The sequence below is a fragment of the Aotus nancymaae genome, unplaced genomic scaffold, assembly GCF_030222135.1.
Source record: "Aotus nancymaae isolate 86718 unplaced genomic scaffold, 86718_ANA_hifiasm-v0.15.2.pri h1tg000049l, whole genome shotgun sequence".
NCBI lineage: Eukaryota > Metazoa > Chordata > Mammalia > Primates > Aotidae > Aotus > Aotus nancymaae.
Genome location: NW_026988463.1, coordinates 26,240,190 through 26,262,063, shown reverse-complemented (window position 1 = coordinate 26,262,063; position 21,874 = coordinate 26,240,190). Strand labels below are relative to the sequence as shown.

General features: G+C 47.1%; 1 protein-coding gene and 2 non-coding genes across 4 annotated transcripts in view; 2 read left to right on the top strand and 1 right to left on the bottom strand.

Annotated features, from left to right (window-relative positions):
- The first annotated feature begins 10,206 nt into the window (after positions 1-10,206).
- Positions 10,207-10,348, top strand: LOC135269176 (U4 spliceosomal RNA). The gene has a single exon (XR_010337470.1). It is a non-coding gene; the product is annotated as a U4 spliceosomal RNA (small nuclear RNA).
- A 1,449-nt stretch (positions 10,349-11,797) lies between these two features.
- XPO6 (exportin 6) overlaps positions 11,798-21,874 on the top strand; it is a 123,848-nt gene continuing 113,771 nt past the window's right edge. Inside the window, exon 1 of one of the 2 annotated variants that reach the window (XM_021672328.2) lies at positions 11,798-12,398. In XM_021672328.2, coding sequence (XP_021528003.1) covers positions 12,396-12,398 — 3 coding nt within the window. In that variant the 5' untranslated portion in view covers positions 11,798-12,395. The remainder of the gene's footprint in view (positions 12,399-21,874) is intronic. The other variant, XM_021672329.2, reaches the window with a different exon arrangement.
- Positions 14,957-15,019, bottom strand: LOC135269138 (U7 small nuclear RNA). Its single transcript, XR_010337444.1, has one exon. It is a non-coding gene; the product is annotated as a U7 small nuclear RNA (small nuclear RNA).

Below are 21,874 nucleotides of genomic sequence, written 5' to 3'. Positions count from 1 at the left end.
AGAAACTGGAAATAAAGGACAGAAGACACAGAGATAGAGAAAAGAGAGTTTGGGCCCAGGGGTCCACTGCTACCCAAAGCACAGAGACCAGCAGTGGCCCCGAGTGCCTGGTCACTTTGACTTTTATTGAGTACAAAGCAGGGGGCAGGGCAGGTGGGATGAGGTAATGGTGGTCAGTGAATCATGTGTCTTGGAGGCAGGGGGCCCAAGACTTTGAAGAAGCCGAGTCAAGGAGAAAACCTAAGGTGTCAGCACTTTTTTCATACTTGTCAAGAAATGGCAAGGTCACTTCTAAGAAAAAGAGGAACCAGGTGCAGAAGCAGAACTTGAAAGTAGACATGAAATGTGACCGCTGAAGCACAGCATCACATAGAGACAATTAAGTCCCCGGATGTCTGGGGGCCTCCCTGACAGCCGTCAGGCCTACCACAGGGGCTTGGAAGAATGGAGTTTTCTCCTAGCTCCTCCGGGGAAGGAGACATCTCGGCTGTCTTGGACGTCTCCTTCCCTAACTGGCTAAACAGCGAGTGCTTTCACAGTGCTGACACTGTCGCACAGCCAAGGTGTCCTCCAGCAGCCCTTATGCGGGAGTGACAGAGGACTTAGAGCATCTTGCCTTAGGGTGTCCAATGCCACTTTATTCCCTTCTTGACCTGAGACTTATTAGTAAGATTAAAGATTATATGATTAGATAGATGTATATATTTGTGATTACATGTGAATAGCTATGTGATTATATATGATTATATATATAGGAATAACTATGTAACTATATCTCTGTTTCTAATTCTGTATTTATATGAGAACATGCTGAGGCTTCAGACCCTTGCCTCAGCTCTTGTGGGGGTTTCCCCCCAACATAGCCCCAGCTACTTGAGACGCTGATGTCGGGGGAATCTCTTGAGCCCAGCATTTCAAGGCCGCAGTGAGCTGTGATTGCACCACTACACTCCAGCCTGGACAACACAGCCAGATCCCATCTCCCTAAAAAAAAAAAAAAAAAAAAGCAGGGCACAGTGGCTCACACCTGTAATCCCAACACTTTGAAAGGCCGAGGTGGGAGAATTCCTTGAGCCTAAGAGTTTGAGACCAGCTTGGGCAACACAGTGAGAGACCATTTCTACAAAAAATTTAAAAATTAGCCAAGTGTGGTGGTAAATACCTGTAGTCCCAGCTACTCGGGAGGCTAAGACAGGAGAATTGCTTGAACCCAGATGGCAGAGGTTGCAGTGAGCCAAGACAGTGCCACTGCATTCCAGCCTGGGCAACAGAGCTAGACTCTGTCCCCCTGCCCCTCCAAAAAAGGGAAGAAATCTATTGTTTCAATGGCCAGCTAAAAGTGAAGGTTTGAGGTTGAGTTCAAGCTCTGAGGGGTCTCATAATCTGAAAGTTACATGAACTTTTCAGAAGATGTGAGTATGTCTTGAGGTTGAATGGGAGGGGTCTTGACGAATGAGTCTTAGGTACTTCCTGTCTTTTTTTTTTTTTAGACAGAGTCTTGCTTTGTTGCTCAGGCTGGAGTGCAGTGGCACAATCTCTGCTCACTGCAGCCTCCATCCTTCGGGTTCAAACTATTCTCCTGCCTCAGGCTCCTGAGTAGCTGGGATTACAGGCATGTGCCACCATACCTGGCTAATTTTTATTTTTTGTAGAGACGGGGTTTCGCCATGTTGGCCAGGCTGGTCTCAGATTCCTGACTTCAAGTGATCCGCCTGCCTTGGCCTCCCAAGTGCTGGGTTTACAGGCGTGAACCACTGTGCCTGGCCTAATTCCTGTCTTTTATGTGTACTATTAGCAGATGATGGGCCAGGTCTCAATGTCAGGTGGCTGCCTATCGGTTGGTTGACTGGAGTTATGGACAACTGATTTTTTTTTTCACCATATTGGCCAGGCTGGTCTCAAACTCCTGATCTTGTGATCCACCCGCCTTGGCCTTCCAAAGTGCTGGGATTACAGGCGTAAGCCACTGTGCCCGGCCGACAACTGATTTTTATAGTTCTACAAGAAAAGAGCTCTGGCTAGATATAGTGGCTCACGTCTGTGTGAGCTAGAACTTCCTTCCAGCATAGCATTCTCAAGTAATCAGAGTTCTACCTGGTGGCTGGCTTGCCCTAGAGGAAATGGTTTGAGTCCCAGGCAAAGCTCTAAAGATTTTAATCATCTCACCTTGAAAGTCACACTCCATTCCACGCATCTCTCTCTTTCTCTTTCTTTCTTTTCCTTTCCTCTCCTTCCTTCCTTCCTTCCCTCCCTCTCTTCCTCTCTCTTTCTTTCTTTCCTTCCTTTCTTCCCCCCCCACCCCGTCTCTCTCTCTCTCTCTCTCTCTCTCTCTCACTCTGTTGCCCAGGCTGGAGTGCAGTATTGCGATCTCGGCTCACTGCAACCTCCGCCTCCTGAGTTCAAGCAATTCTCTTGCCTCAGCCTCCTGAGTAGCAGTGACTACAGGCGCATGCCACCAGGCCTGGCTAATTTTTGTAATTTTAGTAGAGATGGGCTTTTACCATACTGGTCAGGCTGGTCTTAAACTCCTGACTTCAGGTGATACACCTGTCTCGTCCTCCCAAAGTGCTGGGATTATAGGCATGAGCTACCATGCTCGGCCTTCCTTCTCTCCTTCCTTCCTTCCCTCCCTCCCTCCCTCCCTTCCTCTGTCTCCCTCCCTCCCTTTCTTTTCTTTTTTTTTCTTTTATTTCTTTCTTTCTCTCTCTTTCTTTCCTCTTCTCTTTCTCTCCTCCCCACTCTCTCCTCCTCTCTCTCCACTCTCCCTCTCTCTTCTTCTCTCTCTCTCTTTTTCTCTCTCGTTTGTCTCCCTGTGTTGCCCAGACTGGAGTGCAATGGCACGGTGAAGGTTTACTGCAGCTTCGATGTCCTGGGCTCATACTATCCTCCTGCCTCAGCCTCCACATAGCTGGGACTACAGGCACACACCACCATGTCTGCTAATTATTTTTATTTTTGTAGAGATTGGGTCTCACTATATTACCCAGGCTGGTCTCAAAGCTCTAGGCTCAAGTGATCCTCCCCACTTGGCCTCCCAAAGTGCTGGGATTACAGGCATGAGCCACTGTGCCTGCTCAGATTCACTTTTGATCAATGAAATGGGTGGAATAAAGCCAGGCAGGGTCCCTGTAGTCCCAGCTACTTGGGAGGCCAAGGTGGAGAATCGCTTGAGCCCAGGAGGTCAAGGCAGCAGTGAGCTGTTTTTGCCACTGCACTCCAGCCTGGGAAACTGAGCAAGACCCCGTCTCAAAAAAAAAAAAAAAAAAATCTGATTAAGCTATTCTTTTTTTTTTTTTGAGACGGAGTCTTGCTCTGTCACTAGGCTGGAGTGCAGTGGTGTGATTTCGGTTCACTGCAATCTCCACCTCCTGTGTTCAAGTGATTCTCCTGACTCAGCCTGCCAAATAGCTGGGATTACAGGTGTGCACCACCACACCCAGCTAATTTTTGTATTTTTAGTAGAGACGGGATTTCACCATTTTGGCCAGGATGGTCTTGATGTCCTGACCTCGTGATGCACCTGCCTCAGCCTCCCAAAGTGCTGGGATTACAGGCGTGAGCCACTGCACCCAGCCTTAAGCTATTATCGTTAAAAAGGCTTATGATTCTACTATCAGAAATCCTAACTGTAAGGTTTGTTCTTGCCGAGTTTAAAAGGAAGAAACTGAGGCCAACACAAGAAGATCCAAAATGAAAGGTTTATTCAGGCTCCCGGGCGAGGTTCTGCGGTCCGATAGGAGGGGCCAGAGAAGTCACACGGACTCCTCTGACGTGCGGTTTTATAGGAAGTGAAGGAGCTCAATTGGTTGTGCGAGAGCAGGACTACCATTGGGTAAGGTTACAAGCCTTTGTTTGCATACAGGACTTGGCTGCTATTGGTTAGAATTACTCAGCTGCTAGTGGCTAGAAAGACTCAGCTGCTATTGGCTAGAAAGACTCGGCTGCTATTGGCTAGAAAAGACACGGCTGCTATTGACTAGAATCACAAGACACCGCTTGCATACTCGGTTCTTTAAGGGAAAGCTAGGCTGTGTGAGAAAGGGAAAAGGGAACATGCCTGAGCACGTCCGAGCTTTCAGGAAAAAAGGGGGGAGGGTGTGAGTCCGAGCTCCCGGCGAGGCAATAGGCCTTACACTAACTAAAAGAGCAATGGGGATGCAAGTGGTCAATATCTAGTGCCATGTGACTTTTGGGTACAAGGAAGTGGGTCAAAGTGCAGCCTGGTTAATGCTTAACTGTAACTGTATTTCTGTGAAGAATTCTTGTGAATCCTGCGAGGATGGCTTCATTCAGGCAAAATTTCTCCATTAATGATGACAATGGATGTGTGCAAACATTTATTTACTCTATGCCAGGAAATCACTGAGTAGGATACATTTGAGTCTTTAGGATGAGTAGGAATTTAAAAGGAAGGGAAAGGGGTGAGGAAAAGGACACTCCAAATAGCAGAACAACATGAACCTTGGCTTTGAGACATGAAAGACTCAGCCAGGCACTGTGGCTCATGCCTGGAATCCCGCACTTTGGGAGGCCTAGGTGGGTGGATCACCTGAGGTCAGGAGTTCGAGACTGGCGTGGCCAACATGGTGAAACCACGTCTCTACTGAAAAACAAAAACAAAAATTAGCTGGGAGGTGTGGTGGCACATGCTTGTAATTCCAGTTACTCAGGAGGCTGAGGCACAAGAATCACTTGAACCCCAGAGGAGGAGGTAGCAGTGAGCAGAGATCGCACCATTACACTCTAGCCTGGACGATAGAGTGAGACTCCATATCAAAAAAAAAAAAAAAAAAAAAAAGTGTGCTATTTTCAGGAGCCATGAGGACTCTAGCTTGCTGGGCTTGCAGACACATGGGAGTTAGCAAGGTGGGATGGATATAGTAATTAACAACTAAAATGTATTAAAAATCTTGACCAGGTGTGGTGGCTCATACCTGTGATCCCAGCACTTTGAGAGGCTGAGGTGGGAGGATTGCTTGAGCCCAGGAGTTTGAAACCAGCCTGGGCGACATAGTGAGACCTGTCTCTACAAAAACAACAAATAAAAAATAGCTGGGAGTGGTGTCTCATGCCTGTAGTTTCAGCTGCTCAGGAGGCTGAGGTGGAAGGATCACTGGAGCCTGGGATGTTGAGGCTGCAGTGAGCCGTGATGGCACCACTGCACTCCAGCCTGGGCAATAGAGCAAGACTCTGTCTCAAAAAAAAAAAAATAGTCCTCTTGTCAACATTTATTTTTTTGAGACAGAGTCTTCCTCTGTCATTCAGGCTGGAGTGCAGTGGTGCAATCCTGGCTCACTGCAACCTCTACCTCCCAGGTTCAAGCAATTCTCCTGCCTCAGCCACCTGAGTAGCGGGGACTACAGGCACGCACCATGACGCCTGGATAATTTTTGTATTTTTAGTAGAGATGGGGTTTTGCCATGTTGGCCAGGCTGGTCTCAAACTCCTGGTCTCAAGTGATCCACCCGCCTTGGCCTCCCAAAATGCTGGGATTACAGGTGTCAGCCACTGTGCCCAGCTCCCTCGTCAGTATTTTGAATCCTAATTTGAGTTTCCTGGTAGAATCTGGCTGATACAGGTACCTATCCAGCCAAGTAGGTACTAATATTATTTCCATTTTATGAATGAGGAAACTGAGGTCACAAAGAGTTTAAATGACTTGCTCAAGGTCACACAGCTATTTAACAGGCTGAGTAAAGACTCATCCCCGAGAGTCTGGCTATAGAGCTGCAAAGGCCTTCAAAGGCCTTGAATGCTAGACTATGCAGACTATGTTCCCGTCATCTACAGAGGGTGCCAGACTCTCACCCTTTCTTCCTTCTGCGATCCTCACAAAGCGTGGTGGGGCTCAGAGAGATCTTGGCTATGGAGGCCAGGCATGGTGGCTCACTCCTGTAATCCCAGCATTTTGGGAGGCTGAGGCAGGAGGATTACTTGAGCCCAGGAGTTTGAGACCAGCCTGGGTAACACAGGGAGACCCCCATCTCTACATTTAAAAATAAATAAATAGGCCAGGCGCAGTGGCTCACGCCTGTAATCCTAGCACTTTGGGAGGCTGAGATGGGTGGATCACCTGAGGTCAGGAGTTCAAGACCAGCCCGGCCATCAGGGTGAAACCCCATCTTTATTAAAAAAAATAATAACAAAATAAAATAAAAATAAATAAATGAATAAATAAATTAGCTGGGCACAGCAACCGTAGTCCCAGCTACTTGGGAGGCTGAAGTGGGAGGATCACTTGATCCCAGGAGTTTCAGCTATGATTGAGCCACTGCACTCCAGCCTGGGTAACAGAGCAAGACCCTGTCTCAAAAAAAAAAAAAAAAAAAAAAAAGAAGTGAGAGATCGAGAGATCAAGAGAGAGAGAGAGAGGCAGAGAGAGAGAGGCAGAGAGAGGCAGAGAGACGCAGAGAGAGAGATGTTGGCCATTGAAAGAGCTACTCTAGAGCTTCGTGGCACATGTGACCCAAAATGCTCATTCCCCAGGCCATGGTGACTGGTTTAGGATGTGACCCAATCAAAGCCAAAGCATTTAGTTTCCTATGACATTTGTAGGAGATGTATATGCCCTCATCTCCACCAGGCTTCAACCTGGAAGAAGGGAAAGCCTGGATATGCCAGGATCCATGCAGATAAATGACTCCCAGTCAAGGAAGCAGAACCAAGAGAGAGAGAGAAACTGAATTCTGTGATATTCACACCCTGAATCCACCGTATCTGAAATTCATCTAAACCTTTGGATGGGGTTTTACAAGACAATACATTCTTTTTTTTCCTTTGACCGTTAGAGTCCAAACTTCAGGGTCCCCAGCTCGTTACTTGCAATGAAAGAGTCCCGACACAGTGGAAGACAGCTTGGAGTGGGAAAAGGAGTGAAGACTGCAGCAGCTGAGTGAACTTCTATTCATCCATCAAGACCCAACCTGAAGGTCACCATCTTTGTTGCTTCCTCCCCATTTCCTCATATACTTAGGAAGTCCATACACACCTCACAATGTACTATAATTATTTAGGTGGCTCTTGCTGACCCAGGCAGTACACAATTTGTTTGACTCTTTTTTTTTTTTTTGAGACAGAGTTTCACTCTTGTTGCCCAGGCTGGAGTGCAATGGTGCAATCTCCGCTCACGGCAACCTCCGTCTCCCTGGTTCAAGCGATTCTCCCGCCTCGGCCTCCTGAGTAGCTGGGATTACAGGCATGTGCCACCACGCCTGGCTAATTTTGTATTTTTAGTAGAGGTGGGGTTTCTCCATGTTGGTCAGGCTGGTCTCAAACGCCAGACCTCAGGTGATCCGCCCGCCTCAGCCTCCCAAAGTGCTGGGATTACAGGCGTGAGCCATAGTGCCTGGCCAATTTGTCCGATTTTTAATCACTTTCAAATACTTCACTTTTAGTAAAGGGCCTAGCACAAAGATAATACTAACTCACTGAGGGTTTGTTGAACGAATAAGTAAGTGCAAGAGATCAGGGCAGTAGCAATAGAAATAGGCAGGCGGAGATGGATGGGAGCCATCCCTGCAGTGCCAACTAAAAGTAATAGCAGCCTTAAATCTTTTTTTGGAATAAGACAGGCTTGTGATTAATATTAATAACAAAATGTTATTTAGTTGACTTGAACAAAATCCCTGGAGTCAAATTTATAATAGCTGTGACTTATCGCATGCCTCACGCGCCAGGTGTTTTATGTACATTAAATTAAATCTTCATCCCAGCCTGTCAATGGAGCTACGATGTGGTGACGCCACAGATCCAGTTTATTCTAAGGAATTGAAAGCAACTCCAGGGGATTCTGGAAGCAAATCACAGCAATTCCATCCTCCTTTGCTATGGCTAGATCGGGGAGGGGCAGGCCTAGGCCAATTAGGATCAACAGGAAAAGCTTCTTGATGTGAGAAAGGATGTAAGAAAAGATGCTCTTTTTTTTTTCTTTTTTTCTTTTTTGAGACGGAGTCTCACTCTGTCACCTAGGCTGGAATGCCATGGTGCAATCTTGGCTCACTGCAACCTTCACTTCCAAAATTCAACCAATTCTCCTGCCTTAGCCTCCTGAGTAGCTGGGACTACAGGCGCCTACCACCACGCCCAGCTGATTTTTTTTTTGTGAGACAGAGTTTCACTCTTGTTGCCCAGGCTGGAGTGCAATAGTGTGATCTTGGCTCACTGCAACCTCCACCTCCCGGGTTCAAGCGGCTCCATGCTTGGCTAATTTTTGTATTTTTAGTAGAGACGGGGTTTCTCTATGTTAGCCAGGCTGGTTTCAAACTCCTGACCTCAAGTGATCCACCTACCTAGGCCTCCCAAAGTGTTGGGATTACAGGCATGAGCCACTGTGCGTGGCCTAATTTTTGTATTTTAAGTAGAGAGGGGGTTTTACCAGTCGGCCAGGCTGGTATCGAACTCCTAACCTTAAGTGATTCACCCATCTTGGCCTCCCAAAGTGTTGAAGTTATAGGAGTAAGCCACTGTGCCTGGCCAAAAGGTGCTCTCTTTTGCTGGATTTGAACAGGGAATTTTGTGACCCTGGCTGTTCCTGGCACCCACCTTAACAAGCAGCCTGATAATGGAGAAGAGCAGAGCCAGAAAATCCTAGAGGAATGGCCAGGCGCAGTGGCTCATGCCTGTAATCCCAGCACTTTGGGAAGCCAAGGTGGTCAGATTACTCGAGTTCAGGAGTTGGAGACCAGCCTGGGCAACATAGTGAGACATTGTCTTTGTTGAAAATTAAAAAAAAAAAAAATCAGCTGGGCGTAGTGGCGTATGCCTGTAGTCCCAGCTAAATGGGAGCTTGAGGTGGGAGGCTTGCTTGAGTTTGGGAGGTTGAGGCTGCAGTGAGCTATGATTGCACCATGCACTCTAGCATGGAGAACAGACTAAGATCTTGTCTCAAAAAAAAAAAACCAACCAAAAAACAAAAACCAAACAAAACCCAAAACACCACACACAGAAAAAAGAAAAAGAAAATCCTAGAGAAATGGGTCCAGTTCTTCCATCACACCAGCTCAAAGCTAATCAATCTTTGGACGTCCAGTTATGCGAGTTATGTAACCCAAAGGCATACCTTCAAGTGAGTCAGTTGTATTTCTGCCATTTCATTCAATTTTACAGTGAGGAAACCAAGACTTTGAGAGTCAATTACTCAAGATACCCTAGCTAGTAAAGTTAAGAACTGGATTTCGTTCCAAATGAGTCTCATCCCAAAGCTTTTGTTCATCCTAATAAACTGAGCCAAGAAAGTGACTTGGCTTCCGTTCTGATTCATCTGCTTACCTACTGAGATGGCTTCTCTTGTACATGCTGTTTCTACTGCCTAGAATGTTCTACGCCCCTTCCCTTTGCCTAGCAAACTCCTTCTTCTTTCAGGTCAAAGCTTAAATAAATGTCACTTCCTGACTTCCTCCCCGTCCTAATCCGACAGATTATTTTAGATCCCTTGGCCTTATTAGTGTATAAACTATATTAAAGTTATAATAGATTGAATTTTTCCTTCATTCTTATCACAATGATAACTGATCTATTACTGTAATTTGTCTCTAAATTCCATGAAGGCACACATATATTTGTTTTGCTCAGCATTGAATCCTTGAAACAGTGATTGTCACTTAGTGGGCAACAATAAAGATTTGATAAAATAAATGTGCTTGAGGCCAGGCACCATGGCTTATGCCTGTAATCCCAGCACTTTGGGAGGCCGAGGTGGGCACATCCCTCGAGGTCAGGAGTTCGAGACTAGCCTGCCTAACATACGGTATCTAGACCTACAGCATTAGCTTCATTTAGGAGCTTGTTAGAAATGCAAATTATTCAGCCACATCTCAGACCTACTGGATGTGAAAGTTTATGAGTGGGGTGAGTAATCTTTGTTTTAACAGTCCTGGGTGTATTGATTCAGATCACACTGAGGTTTGAGAGAAAAGAAAAATAGCTCAGGGCAGTCTGAATTATGTGAAGTATGCAAAATTTCTCAGGCCTACTGAGATTTGTGTATGGGAGTTCAGGCACACTCCCACCTCCACATGCCTGGGGACAATTGTTTAAAGATATTTTGTTTCTTTAGCTGCCTCCCCCATTTCCTTCAGGTTCCTGAAATTTGTGATAAAAAGAACAGTGTAGAGACAATAGCTTATGTTATTTTTTTTCCCACTTGCTCACCATTCCTATTCAACCTTAGTTATGCCTCTTCTTTTTTCCTTAAAAACCCACTTGAGAAGCTTTGGGCAGTGGCAGTATCGTAGCCAAGGGGGTTTATACAAGGCGCGATTATTGCTAATTGAAAACTTTTCTCAATACCCCGCCATGACGACTTCAAAATATAGTCGGCATTGGCAATTTTTGACAGTCTCTACGGAGACTGAATTAAAAAAAAAACAAAACAAAACCCACTTGAGGACAGGCACAGTGGCTCACGCCGATAATCCCAGCACTTTGGGAGGCCGAGGCTGGCAGATCACCTGAGGTCAGAGGTTCAAGACCAGCCTGGCCAATATGGTGAAACCCCATCTCTACAAAAATACAAAAATTAGCCTGGCATGATGGTGGGTGCCTGTAGTCAAGCTACAGGCAGGAGGCTGAGGCAGGAGAATTGCTTGAACCGGGAGGCGAAGGTTGCAGTGAGCCGAGATTGCATCATTGCACTCCAGCCTGGGAGACAGAGTGAGACTGTCTCAAAAAAAAAAAAAAAAAAACAGAAAAACACCACACTCTAGCCTCGGCGACAGAGCAAGATCCTGTCTTAAAAACAAACAAACAAAAAAACCCCATTTGTAGCTGCTGCTAATTGGAGCATATATTCAGGGCAACTTGAATCTATGCTTCCGGTTGGCCATCTTCAAGCTTTGGGCTTGAATAAACCCTATACTTAATCCTGTTTTCTCAATCTCGTTATTTAAGGTTGACAAGACCCATAGAGTTATATAGATTTGCTCGAATCTAGGTAGTACGTACACCTGCGGGCTCAGTCGCAGCTGTTTGGGATAGTTTCCTGACTCTGTTTCTTAAAATTAGCACTTTCAGCCTGGCTGGATGACTCACACCTGTAATCCCAGCACTTTGGGAGGCTGAGGAGGGAAAACTGCTTGAGCCCTGGAGTCCCAGACCAGCCCGGGCATCATAGGGAGAACTCATCTCTGCAAAAAATAAAAAATATTTAGCTGGGCATGGTGGTGCACCAGGAGGTTGGGGCTGCAGTGAGCCACGATTGCGCTACTGCACTCCAGCCTGGGCAACAGAGCAAGACCCTGTCCCTAAAAATAAAATAAAAAGGAGCACTTTCACGAGTAAAGTGAGTTGGAGGCTAGGAACAGGAATCTAACACGTTCTCTGCCCCCTCAGCATTTTGACTATAGAAGATTTGTTTATCTTTCTCGTCCTAGCACCCACAGCAGCGCCTGGAATATAGTCGGGCTAATATAGTCCACTGTATTCCAGTGGACTGCATGAATGTAAGCTCATGAGGCCGTGTGCCGCCACCCAGCCAGCGCGACGCTCCGCACGTAAAAGACGCTAAGTAAAGCTTTGTGGAATGAATGGAGCGAAGGAAGTGAAAGAGAAACCGCCCCTTTACTAAAATGGCAGCCCGGGCTCCCTTTACCAAGATGGCTGCCGGCCCGCGTGGACAGACGGGCGGTGGGCGCAGGGGCGTGGTCAGAGGGGGCGTGGCCAGAGGGCGGGGGCACTGGGAGCCGTCAGGTGCGGCCCCGCCCTCCGCCCACTCCCCCCGCTCGCCCAGCTCGATTCCGGATTGGTCCGGTTCCAGCGCCGCAGCCCGGCGGCCGCGCTGTGAGGCCGCCTGGCGCTCGCCACTTCCGGCGCGTTGGGGCTGTTGGTCGGGGGTGGCCGCGCGGTACTAGCGGGCGGCTCCGGGGCGGGCGCGAGTAGGGATGCTCTCGGGGGTGGCAGCAGCGGCCGTGTGGGCTGAGGCAGCGAGGACAGCGCGGGCCCCCGGGCCTCTCCCCTGAGCCGGCCGCCTGGGCCGCGCAGCCGAGGCCCCGTCAGCCTCCGCCCCTTCAGCCTCGGGGCCGGGCCCGCCGCCACCTCTGCCCGCGGAGGCCGGGGAGCCCCTGCCTGGGCCCGCAGCCTCCCCCGCGGGGGTCGGGCCCGGGCGGGGGTCCCGAGCCGCCGCCCTCCTCCCCGGCATCCGAGCCCCATTTCCTGCTTTTTCAGTTTCCTTGGGGAGAGGCGGGTGGGTCTGGATGAATTGTCTCCGGGGCCCCCGATGAGGCGACCCGGGTGGCCCTGCCCTTTTTAGAGGGTCCCCACGGGGCCCGGTGGGGAAGGGGTTGTCTTTGCACGGGCGGGGGACTTCCCAAGTCTGCCGGGACCATGACCTGAACTGTGCGAGCGGGACGTGTCCGAAGCCCAAGAACCAGCTCATCTGAGCCGCCCCCTCCCCGGCCAGCATGGTAAGTGGAATCGGAGCACCTTCCCTCCTGGGGTGCCCTGCCGGAGGGGTGGGAATGGGCTCCGGGGCTGCTGAGCCATCGCTTTTCTCCCTATGGCGGGGAGAGGCGCGTGCTGAGCCTGGCCAGTGACACATGCGTGCAGAGTATGCAGCCCCGGCCCTGCGCTCCCATCCCCCCAGGGGTGATGGCTCAGGCCTGGGAGGGCCCTGCGAGCACAGCAGGCACAACCCTTGCATCTGGTGTTTGCCTCCTGCAGCACCTCCGGCAGTAACTATCGTTTAATGAGGGTTTACTACTTGCCAAGGCCCTGCCCGAAGTGATTGACGTGCAGTAGTAGTTGATCACACCAACCCTCTGTTCGGAAGTGGGGAGACTGAGGCACGGAGTAATTAATTCCCCCGCTCAAGGTCAAGCGACTTTTAAGTAACAGAGTTAAGATTTGAACCTAGGCATTTCTAATACATTTAGAGAGCTGGGTGATTGTAGGAGAAGTTACCTCACCTAGCTGTAGCTTTATATAGGGGGAAACTGAGAGAGGGATTTACAGAGGTCCCTTGCACAGGTGATGGCAAAGTCAGGAATGGTCGTGATCTTTTGACACCGAGGCTGCTGTTCTACATACTCTGACCTCTGCTGAAGATACCTTCCCCGTTTTCTAGACCCGTAGATACTTTCATTACTCCCCTAAATGTGTGTACCCACATCTTTGTTAAGTATTTGTCTTTTTGTTCTTGTAATTATTTCTGAGCCTTATCTGTCTATTGTGGTAGACACAGCTCCCTCAAAGACCAAATTGTCTGAACCCTTATCTGCCCCAGCTCTTCGCACATAATAAGCCCTCGGTGAGTACTAGATCACCTCCAGGGGTGGAGCTGTTCTCCTCAGTTTACCCCTGCCAAGTTAGTGCTGTAATAGAGAAAGGGACGTAGCTACATCTTTTGTGATACAGACTTAAGGCCTGTGGGATTTTCAAAACATTCAAGGGGCTTGTGGCTAGTGTGTAAGTCCTGAGATATGGGGCTTACAGCCAGCTGGATAAAGCACATGGGGAATGCTGAACAGCACTGTACAGTATATGCTATTTGTATACTGTGTGTATTTTATTTATTTTTTTGAGACCGGGTCTTGCTTTGTTTCCGAGGCTGGAGTGCAGTGGCATGTTCATGGCTCACTGCAGCCTTGACCTCCTGGGCTCAAGCAGTCCTCCCACCTTAGCCTCCCAAGTAGCTGGGACTACAGGTGCGTGCCACCATGCCTGGCCAATTTTTTGTGGAGTTGAGGTCTCACCATATTTCCCAGGCTGGTCTTGAACTCCTGAGTTCAAGTGAACCCCCGCCCCCACCACCCCCAGTCTCCCAAAGTGCTGGGATTACAGGTGTGAGCCACCATGCACAACTGAGTCTATATATATATATTTTTTTTTTGAGACGGAGTTTCGCTCTTGTTACCCAGACTGGAGTGCAATGGTGCGATCTCGGCTCACCGCAACCTCAGCCTCCTGGGTTCAAGCAATTCTCCTGCCTCAGCCTCCCAAGTAGCTGGGACTACAGGCGTGCGCCACCATGCCCAGCTAATTTTTGTATTTTTAGTAGAGACGGGGTTTCACCATGTTGACCAGGATGGTCTCGATCTATTGACCTCGTGATCCACCCGCCTCGGCCTCCCAAAGTGCTGGGATTGCAGGCGTGAGCCACTGCGCCCAGCGAGTCTATATATTTTAACATACATATGTACACGGTATATATTGTGGCAGATCAGGTAAGCTCTTAGTTCCAATTTCCTCAACTATGAAATCTGGGAATAGAAATTGTTTAAAGAATAATCTAGAGGTATGAGGTATAACATTTAGTGGCTGATGAAAGTAGCACTCATTCCTTCCTTCATTTATTCTTTAAGCATCCTTTTTTTTTTTTTTTTGAGATGGAGCTCTTGTCACCCAGGCTGGAGTGCAGTGGTGTGAGCTCCGCTCACTGCACCCTCCACCTTCCATGTTCAAGCAATTCTCCTGCCTCAGCCTCCCGAGTAGCTGGGACTACAGGCGCGTGCCACCATACACAGCTAATTTTTGTATTTTTTAGTAGAGACAGGGTTTCGCCATGTTGGCCAGGCTGGTCCCGAACTCCTTACCTCAGGTGGTCCATCTGCCTTGACCTCCCAAAGTGTGAGGATTACAGGCCTGAGCCCCCGTGCTCGGCCTTTTTTTTTTTTTTTTTTTTTTTTTTTTTTTTTTTTTGAGACGGAGTTTTGTTCCTGTTACCCAGGCTGGAGTGCAGTGGTGTAATCTCGGCTCACTGCAACCTCCGCCTCTTGAGTTCAAGTGATTCTGCTGCTTCAGACTCTGGAGTAGCTGGGATGGCAGGCATGTGTCACCATGCCTGGCTAATTTTTGTTTTTAGTAGAGACAGGGTTTCACCGTGTTGGTTAGGCTGATCTCGAACTCCTGACCTCTGATGATCTACTCACCTTGGCCTCCCAAAGTATTGGGATTCCAGGTGTGAGCCACCATACCCGGCCTCAATATGCTTTTACATTTATTTATTTATTTTATTTTATTTTTTTTTGGCTTTCCAGCCCAAACCAGAAATTCAAAAGACACAAATTCTAAAAGAGCTGTAACACTTAAGTTTTGTTTTTTAATTGTAAAAATATACATAATTAAAATTTGCTAGTTTAACTATTTTTAAGTGTACAGTTCAGTGACATTAAGAGCATTCACACTTTTGTGCAATCATCACCACCATCCGTCTCAGAAGGTTTATCCCAAAACAACCTATACCCCTCTTTTCTCAGTCTCTCCCCCACCCCACTTTACTTTCTATTTCTATGAATTTGACTACTTTAGGTAGCTCATAGAAGTGGAATCATGCAGTGTCTGACCTGTTGTGACTGGCTTATTTCACGTGGCGCGGTGTTCTCTGGGTTCATCTGTGCTGTGGCATGTGTCAGAGCTTCCTTCCTTTTGAAGGCTGAATTCCATTGTGTGTGTGTGCCACATTTCGTTTATCCTTTCATCCATCAGTGGATACCTGGGTTGCTTCCAACCTTTGGCTATTGTGAATAATCCTGTTATGAATACAGGTGTACAAATCTTTCAAGTGAATTTTCAGTAGCCACCATATACCAGGGCCTAGGACACGTACAGATGACCAAGACACACGTTCTTACCCTTGGGAAACTTAGAGCATTACTTTAGGACCCTTGGACAGAATTTTGTTATTGACTGAGCTAGCCAAGCACACCTGTATTCAGGTTTCATTTTAATTGGCAGTCAGTAGAGCATCATGGGAATGACCACCTTTGAGTAATGAATTGTAAAGTAGTTGGCTTCATGACCTCCATGTGCATTTTTTCTGAGGTACATTGCCAAAGTTTTTGTCACCTAGACCTCAGTTATTTAAGTACACAGTGGGTGGCCATAGTTGATGTGAATAGGATTGTTCTTTTTGTGTCACTGACACAGTGGGTCATCTGTAGGTATCCCAGGGTCAGGGGCTTGCCTGGGGTAGGCCCTGTCCCCCAAAGGCAAGGAAACCATTTCCTGGCTGGTGTCTTACAGGCGGAGGGTCTTTTCCTTGGGATCCCAGCTCTTTCTTTATTCCAGGAAATTATTTCCTCTCCATTTCTTACTGACTTAACATTTTTACTTTTAAGGGTATTAACTGGCATAAGTTTGAGCCTTTTTAATAAGACTTTAAAAAGAAGACTTTTTAAATCTTCAACTCTAGTAAGACTTGAAATTGGTAGAATGTAATAAAAACTACCACTTATTAAGCATCTTTGATGTAGTAGCTATTCTTCACTCTGCTTTTTTTTTTGAGACAGAGTCTTGCTCTGTTGCCCAGGCTGGAGTGCAGTGGCGCGATCTTGGCTCACTACAACCTCCGCCTCCTCGGGTTCAAGAGATTCTCCAGCTTTAGCCTCTCGAGTAGCTGGGATTACAGGTGCCTGCCACCTTGCCTGGCAAATTTTTTTTTGGTATTTTTAGTAGAGACAGGGTTTTACTGTGTTGGCCAGGCTGGTCTCAAACTCCTGACCTCAGATGATCCACCTGCCTTGGCCTCCCAGAGTGCTGGTATTACAGGTGTGAGTCACCGCACCTGCCCTACTTTTTGTCTTAGTCATTCAGTATCAGTAAACCCCACCAGCTCTGCTAGGTTCCACTATTGCTGTTCCTGCCAGAGGGGAAGATGGTCAGACCTGCTCTAGGATTCCTAGTTGACAAGTGGTGGAGTTGGCATTTAGACCCAGAGTGCTCTACTCCAGAGCCTGTGCTCTTTGGGTGCTACCTCATGGGAAGGAGGGTTGGGAGAGTCCTCCACCTGTATTTTGTTTAGCTTAGAGACAGATAGTGGTGGGGCACAGGGAGTATGGGGAATTTTGTTTACACTATCCCTCTTGGCCTTCACATTTAGAATCATTTTAAAAAGATTTGTAGTTGCAGTATAGAATGACAGGAAGAGCTAGCATACTATAACTAGATTTATTCAATCAATTTTGATTGTAATAGGTTCTTTTATTTTTTGAGATGGAGTCTTACTCTGTCACCCAGACTGGAGTACAGTGGCGCAATCTCAGCTCACTGCAACCTCCGCCTTCCAGGTTCAAGTGATTCTCCTGCCTTAGCCTCCTGAGTAGCTGGGATTATAGGCACTCACCACCACACCTGGCTGATGTTTGTATTTTTAAGAGATGGGGTTTCACCATGTTGGTCAGGCTGGTCTTGAGCTCTTGACCTCGTGATCTGCCTGCCTCTGACTCCCAAAGTGGTGACCCATGGATTCTTAAGTAGTGTAACATGTTGGAGGTTCCCATTACTTCACTGAGATGTTGCTAGTATTGAGTGAGCTGTTACTTAATATGAAAATTGTGTGTAAAATTGAGTTTTTGCTTATATGCTAATGCATTTCTTTTTTAGTTGCTTAGAAATTGAATTGCCTACTAAGGTTTCTTATTTTTTTTTAATATCAGCTACCATGAGTGCCCCCTGTAATGGAGGCAGAATCAGAACTTAAATTTGGCCATTCACATGGCATGTCATCCACTTGTTCACCACAGCGTTGCATTGTACCCTATGCTCTGAGAGGTACTAAGAAGACATGGGGTACAGGGAAATGGCAGGGAAACGTTCAGCAGTACCCAGAGGTTTTGTATGTCAGTCACAGCATTAGAGATAGTCTGGAGAAAAAGTTACATTTCTTTCTTTCTTTCTTTCTTTTTTTTTTTAAAGACAGGGTCTCTCTGTCGCCCAGGCTGGAGTGCAGTGATGCAGTCTTGGCTCACTACAACCTCTACCTCCTGGGTTCAAGCAATTCTCCTGCCTCAGTCTCTTGAGTAGCTGGGATTACAGGAGCAAGCACCACTAAGCCCGGCTAATTTTTTTTTTTTTTTTTTTTTTTTTTTTGAGACGGAGTTTTACTCTTGTTGCCTAGGCTGGAGTACAAGGTGTGACCTTTGCTCACCACAACCTCCGCCTCCTGGGTTCGAGCGATTCTCTTGCCTCAGCCTCCCAAGTAGCTGAGATTATAGGCATGCGCTGTCGTGCCTGGCTAAGTTTTTGTATTTTTAGTAGAAGTGAGGTTTCTCCATGTTGGTCAGGCTGATCTCGAACTTCTGACCTCAGATGATCCACCCGCCTCGACCTCCCAAAGTACTGGGATTATAGGCATGAGCCACTGCGCCTGGCCAAAAAGTTACATTTCAAGAAATGACTTGAATAGCTTCTGAAAAAATTAGTACATGACATGGTTCAAATCACCTGATAAAACCAAAATGTGGTCAGCAAAATTAATGTAGTATAAAGAAATAGGTAGATTAAGCCAGAGTTTTTAAAATTTGTTTTAATTTTTATTATTTATTTATTGAGACAGGGTCTTGCTCTTTTGCCCAGGCTGGAGTGCAGTGGCACAATCACAGCTCACAGCAGCGTTGACCTTGTGATCTCAAGCAATCCTCCTACCTCAGCCTCCTTAGTAGCTGGGACTGCAGGCCCATGCCACCATGCCCAGCTAATTTTTTATTTTTTATTTTTTTGTAGAGAGTGGGGGTTGCTCTGTTGCCTGGCCTGGTCTTGAACTTCTGATTTCAAGCAGTCTTCCTGCCTCAGTCTCCCAAAATGCTGTAATTATAGGCGTGAGCCACCACACCAGGCCAAATAACCATGAAATAATGTATTGACTAGGAAGTCAGATACATTATTTCAAGCTATGAAGTTTATAATCCTAGGTGCTGTGGTTACAATATAACAACATAATTGTTAATATGTATGTGTGTGTGTGTATGTATATATACAATTGTGTGTGTATATGTATATATACACATGTGTGTATACATACACACACACACACACACACACACACACACACACGGCTTCTTATATGCCAAGCTTCTTACATCTATTAACCCATTTACTGTCCCAAACAACTTCAGGTGGTAGAGGCAGTTTTTTTTTTGAGTCAGAGTCTTGTTCTGTTGCCCAGGCTGGAGTGCAGTCGTGTGATCTCGCTTTACTACAACCTCTACCTCCTGAGTTCAAGCGATTCTCCTGCCTCAGCCTCCCGAGCAGCTGGGACTACAGGTATGCACCACCATGCCTGGCTAATTTTTATATTTTTAGTAGAGATGGGGTTTCACCATGTTGGCCAGGCTGGTCTTGAACTCCTGACCTCAGGTGATCCACCCGTCTCAACCTACTAAAGTGGTGAGATTATAGGTGTGAGCCACCGTGCCTGACCTAGAAGCAGTTTTAATGTCACGTTTTATAGATGACATTCAGTGCACTGAGAGGTTAGGCAGCTTCCCAAGGTCGCACAGCGAGTTAGTGCTCATAACAGTTACACTTCCAGGGTAATATTTAATACTGCTTCTGCCCTTTGGGAATCGTTTAGTGGGGAAGATAAGACGACATACTCTGAAAATACAAGAGACTGTGATACAAGTGATAGTAGAAGAATGTATTGGTGCAAAGGACATTGGTACAAAGATTGCATAGATACCGACCTGAGAGAGATTGGCTAAGGAGAAGAGTCAGGGAAGGCTTCCCAGGGGGGATATTTGAGTCTTGAAGGATGAGGAACAGTTTGACACTTGGACAAAGAAAGAAAGGGCCTTCTAAGTACAAGTTTCTTGCAGATAGTTACAAAGATCAGATATATAGCAACAAAGATAATAGAAAATAATAGTTATGAAGCGAGAGTGAAGGAAATAATAAACGTTGGTTGGGTGCGTGAGACTTTCTAGGGCTGTGTGTGGATACCTACTTACATAGATACATGTGGTACACAAACATGGTATTTTTTTTATCTGAAACCTTTACTCCTACTTTCCTGGCCAGTTATTGCCCTATTTTTTGTTTCCCTTTGCAACCAAACTCCAGGAAAGAGTGGTCTGTACCTGGTCTCTAATTCTTCACTTTCACTTCTCTCATTGTTACTGTTTTTTGAGATGGAGTTTCATTATTGTTGCCTAGGCTGGAGTGCAATGGCGCAATCTTGGCCCACCACAGCCTCGGCCTCCTGGGTTCAAATGATTCTCCTGCCTCAGCCTCCTGAGTAGCTGGGATTGCAGGCATGTGTCACCATACCCGGCTCATTTTGTATTTTTAGTGGAGATGGGGTTTCTTCATGTTGGTCAGGCTGGTCTGGAACTCCCAACCTCAGGTGATTCGCCTGCCTCGGCCTCCCAAAGTATTGGGATTACAGGTGTGAGCCACTGTGCCCAGCCTACTTCTCTCATTATTTTTAGGCACAGGATCTCTCTCTGTCGCCTAGGCTGGAGTGCAGTGGAGCAACCATATCTCACAGCAGCCTCGAACTCCTGGGCTCAAGGGATGCCTCTGCCTCGACCTCTCAAAATGCTGGGATTACAGGTGTGAGCCTCCAGGCCCGGCCTTATTCTCTCTCAATCTCACGTATCAAGGTCCCTCCCACCAGTGTTGCTAAATCCAGTGGTTAGCTGTCAGTCCTCATCTCAGCGCATCTGTCAGTAGCATCAGACATGCCGAGCACCCTTTCTGCAGTTCAGTCTTTTGTCGCTTGGCCTCTGGGACACTAAGGTGTGCTCTTGGTTTTCCTCCTGTTGCGCTGGTTGTTTGTTCCTCATCTCGTAGCCGGAACACTCTAGGCCTCGATTAGTGCATTCTTCAGGATACCTGTAACCCAACATCTCTCTCCTCAGTTCCAGTTCCCCCATCTCCAGCTGCCTGCTTGACATCCAAACTGGTTTGTGTGACGGGTCACATCTCCCCTCCTAGCTTGGCTCCTTTAGCTCTTGCTGGCTCTGCTGCAGCTCCCTTGGCCTCCTTATCTCTTCAGATCTTCTGGGGGTGTTCCTGCTCCAGGGCTTTGGCCTGGCTCCCTGCCTCTGCTTGGACCATGCTCTCCCTAAGAATGCTTGACTAAACCTTTACGCCTCAAGAGTCACTTTCCCGTGGGGCCTACCCTGGCCACCCTGTTTAAAATGGTAATCCCACTTTAGCACTTCCAGTCCTCACATCCTGCTTTACTTCTTTTCATACAATTGTGTAACATTTTATGTATTCAGTGTTATCTATGAGGTTGGTCTTTTGTCGTCTCCTGCTAAAATGTTAACTAGGGAATCTCTCTTTTGTTCGTGTATCCCAAGAGTCTAGAGCAGTTCTTGGCATAGAGGGCAATTAAATTGTGGTAGGGATGTTGTTGAGGTCTTGGGCGTTCAAAGGGAGCATTAGGGAGGGAGTAAGCTAGGCTACCTAGGATGGATGGAAGTTTCAGAAGAGAAGGATGTGAAGAAGTAGCTGGAGAGAAAGCTGTCAAGGTAGTTCGTGGCTAGGTGATGGAGGTTCTCCAGGACTATACTAGGGAGTTTGGCTTTCTTTCGTTGGATGGTTTTTCCTTAAAGGAAACTCAGTCAATCTGGTGTGTGTAGGTTAGGTGAGGGGAACCAGATGTTACACCATGCCTTGTGGATGTGACAGGGCCTGTTCTTGCATGTGTAATTCGTAGTCGAGAGGAAGACCCGGGCAAGGGAGTTATTACTTAAAACTGATTCCAGAGTTAAGAGATGAGAAAGAAGGAAAAGCACAAGCTGAATTTTGAAAGCCTGTAACCTGGTGATTAGGAGTAGTAGAAAGTTTCAATCGGTTGGTGATTTGGATTTGGTAGGAATGGAAATGATAACAGGTAAACTGATAGGAAGAGATGACAGGAGATGGGCCATGGCCGATAAAATATGGGATGGGCTGTCTCTGTAGGTAGGTGAGCATTTGTGGCACTGTTGAGATGAAGGTAATTGGCCCTGGACAGGAGAAGGATGCTGAAGACCTTAAGTGGTTGGACTGTCAAACATGTCTGTCCAAGCCAAGGAAGACGTGGTAGTACAGCCTATGCTTAAAAGGTAGGAATTTCTGAAAGTGTAGTCACTACTCTCCGCCTCTACTTTTTCAACCTCCCACCTCTCCTTTCCCCTGTCGTTCATTCTACAACCCATTGCGGACTGACTTT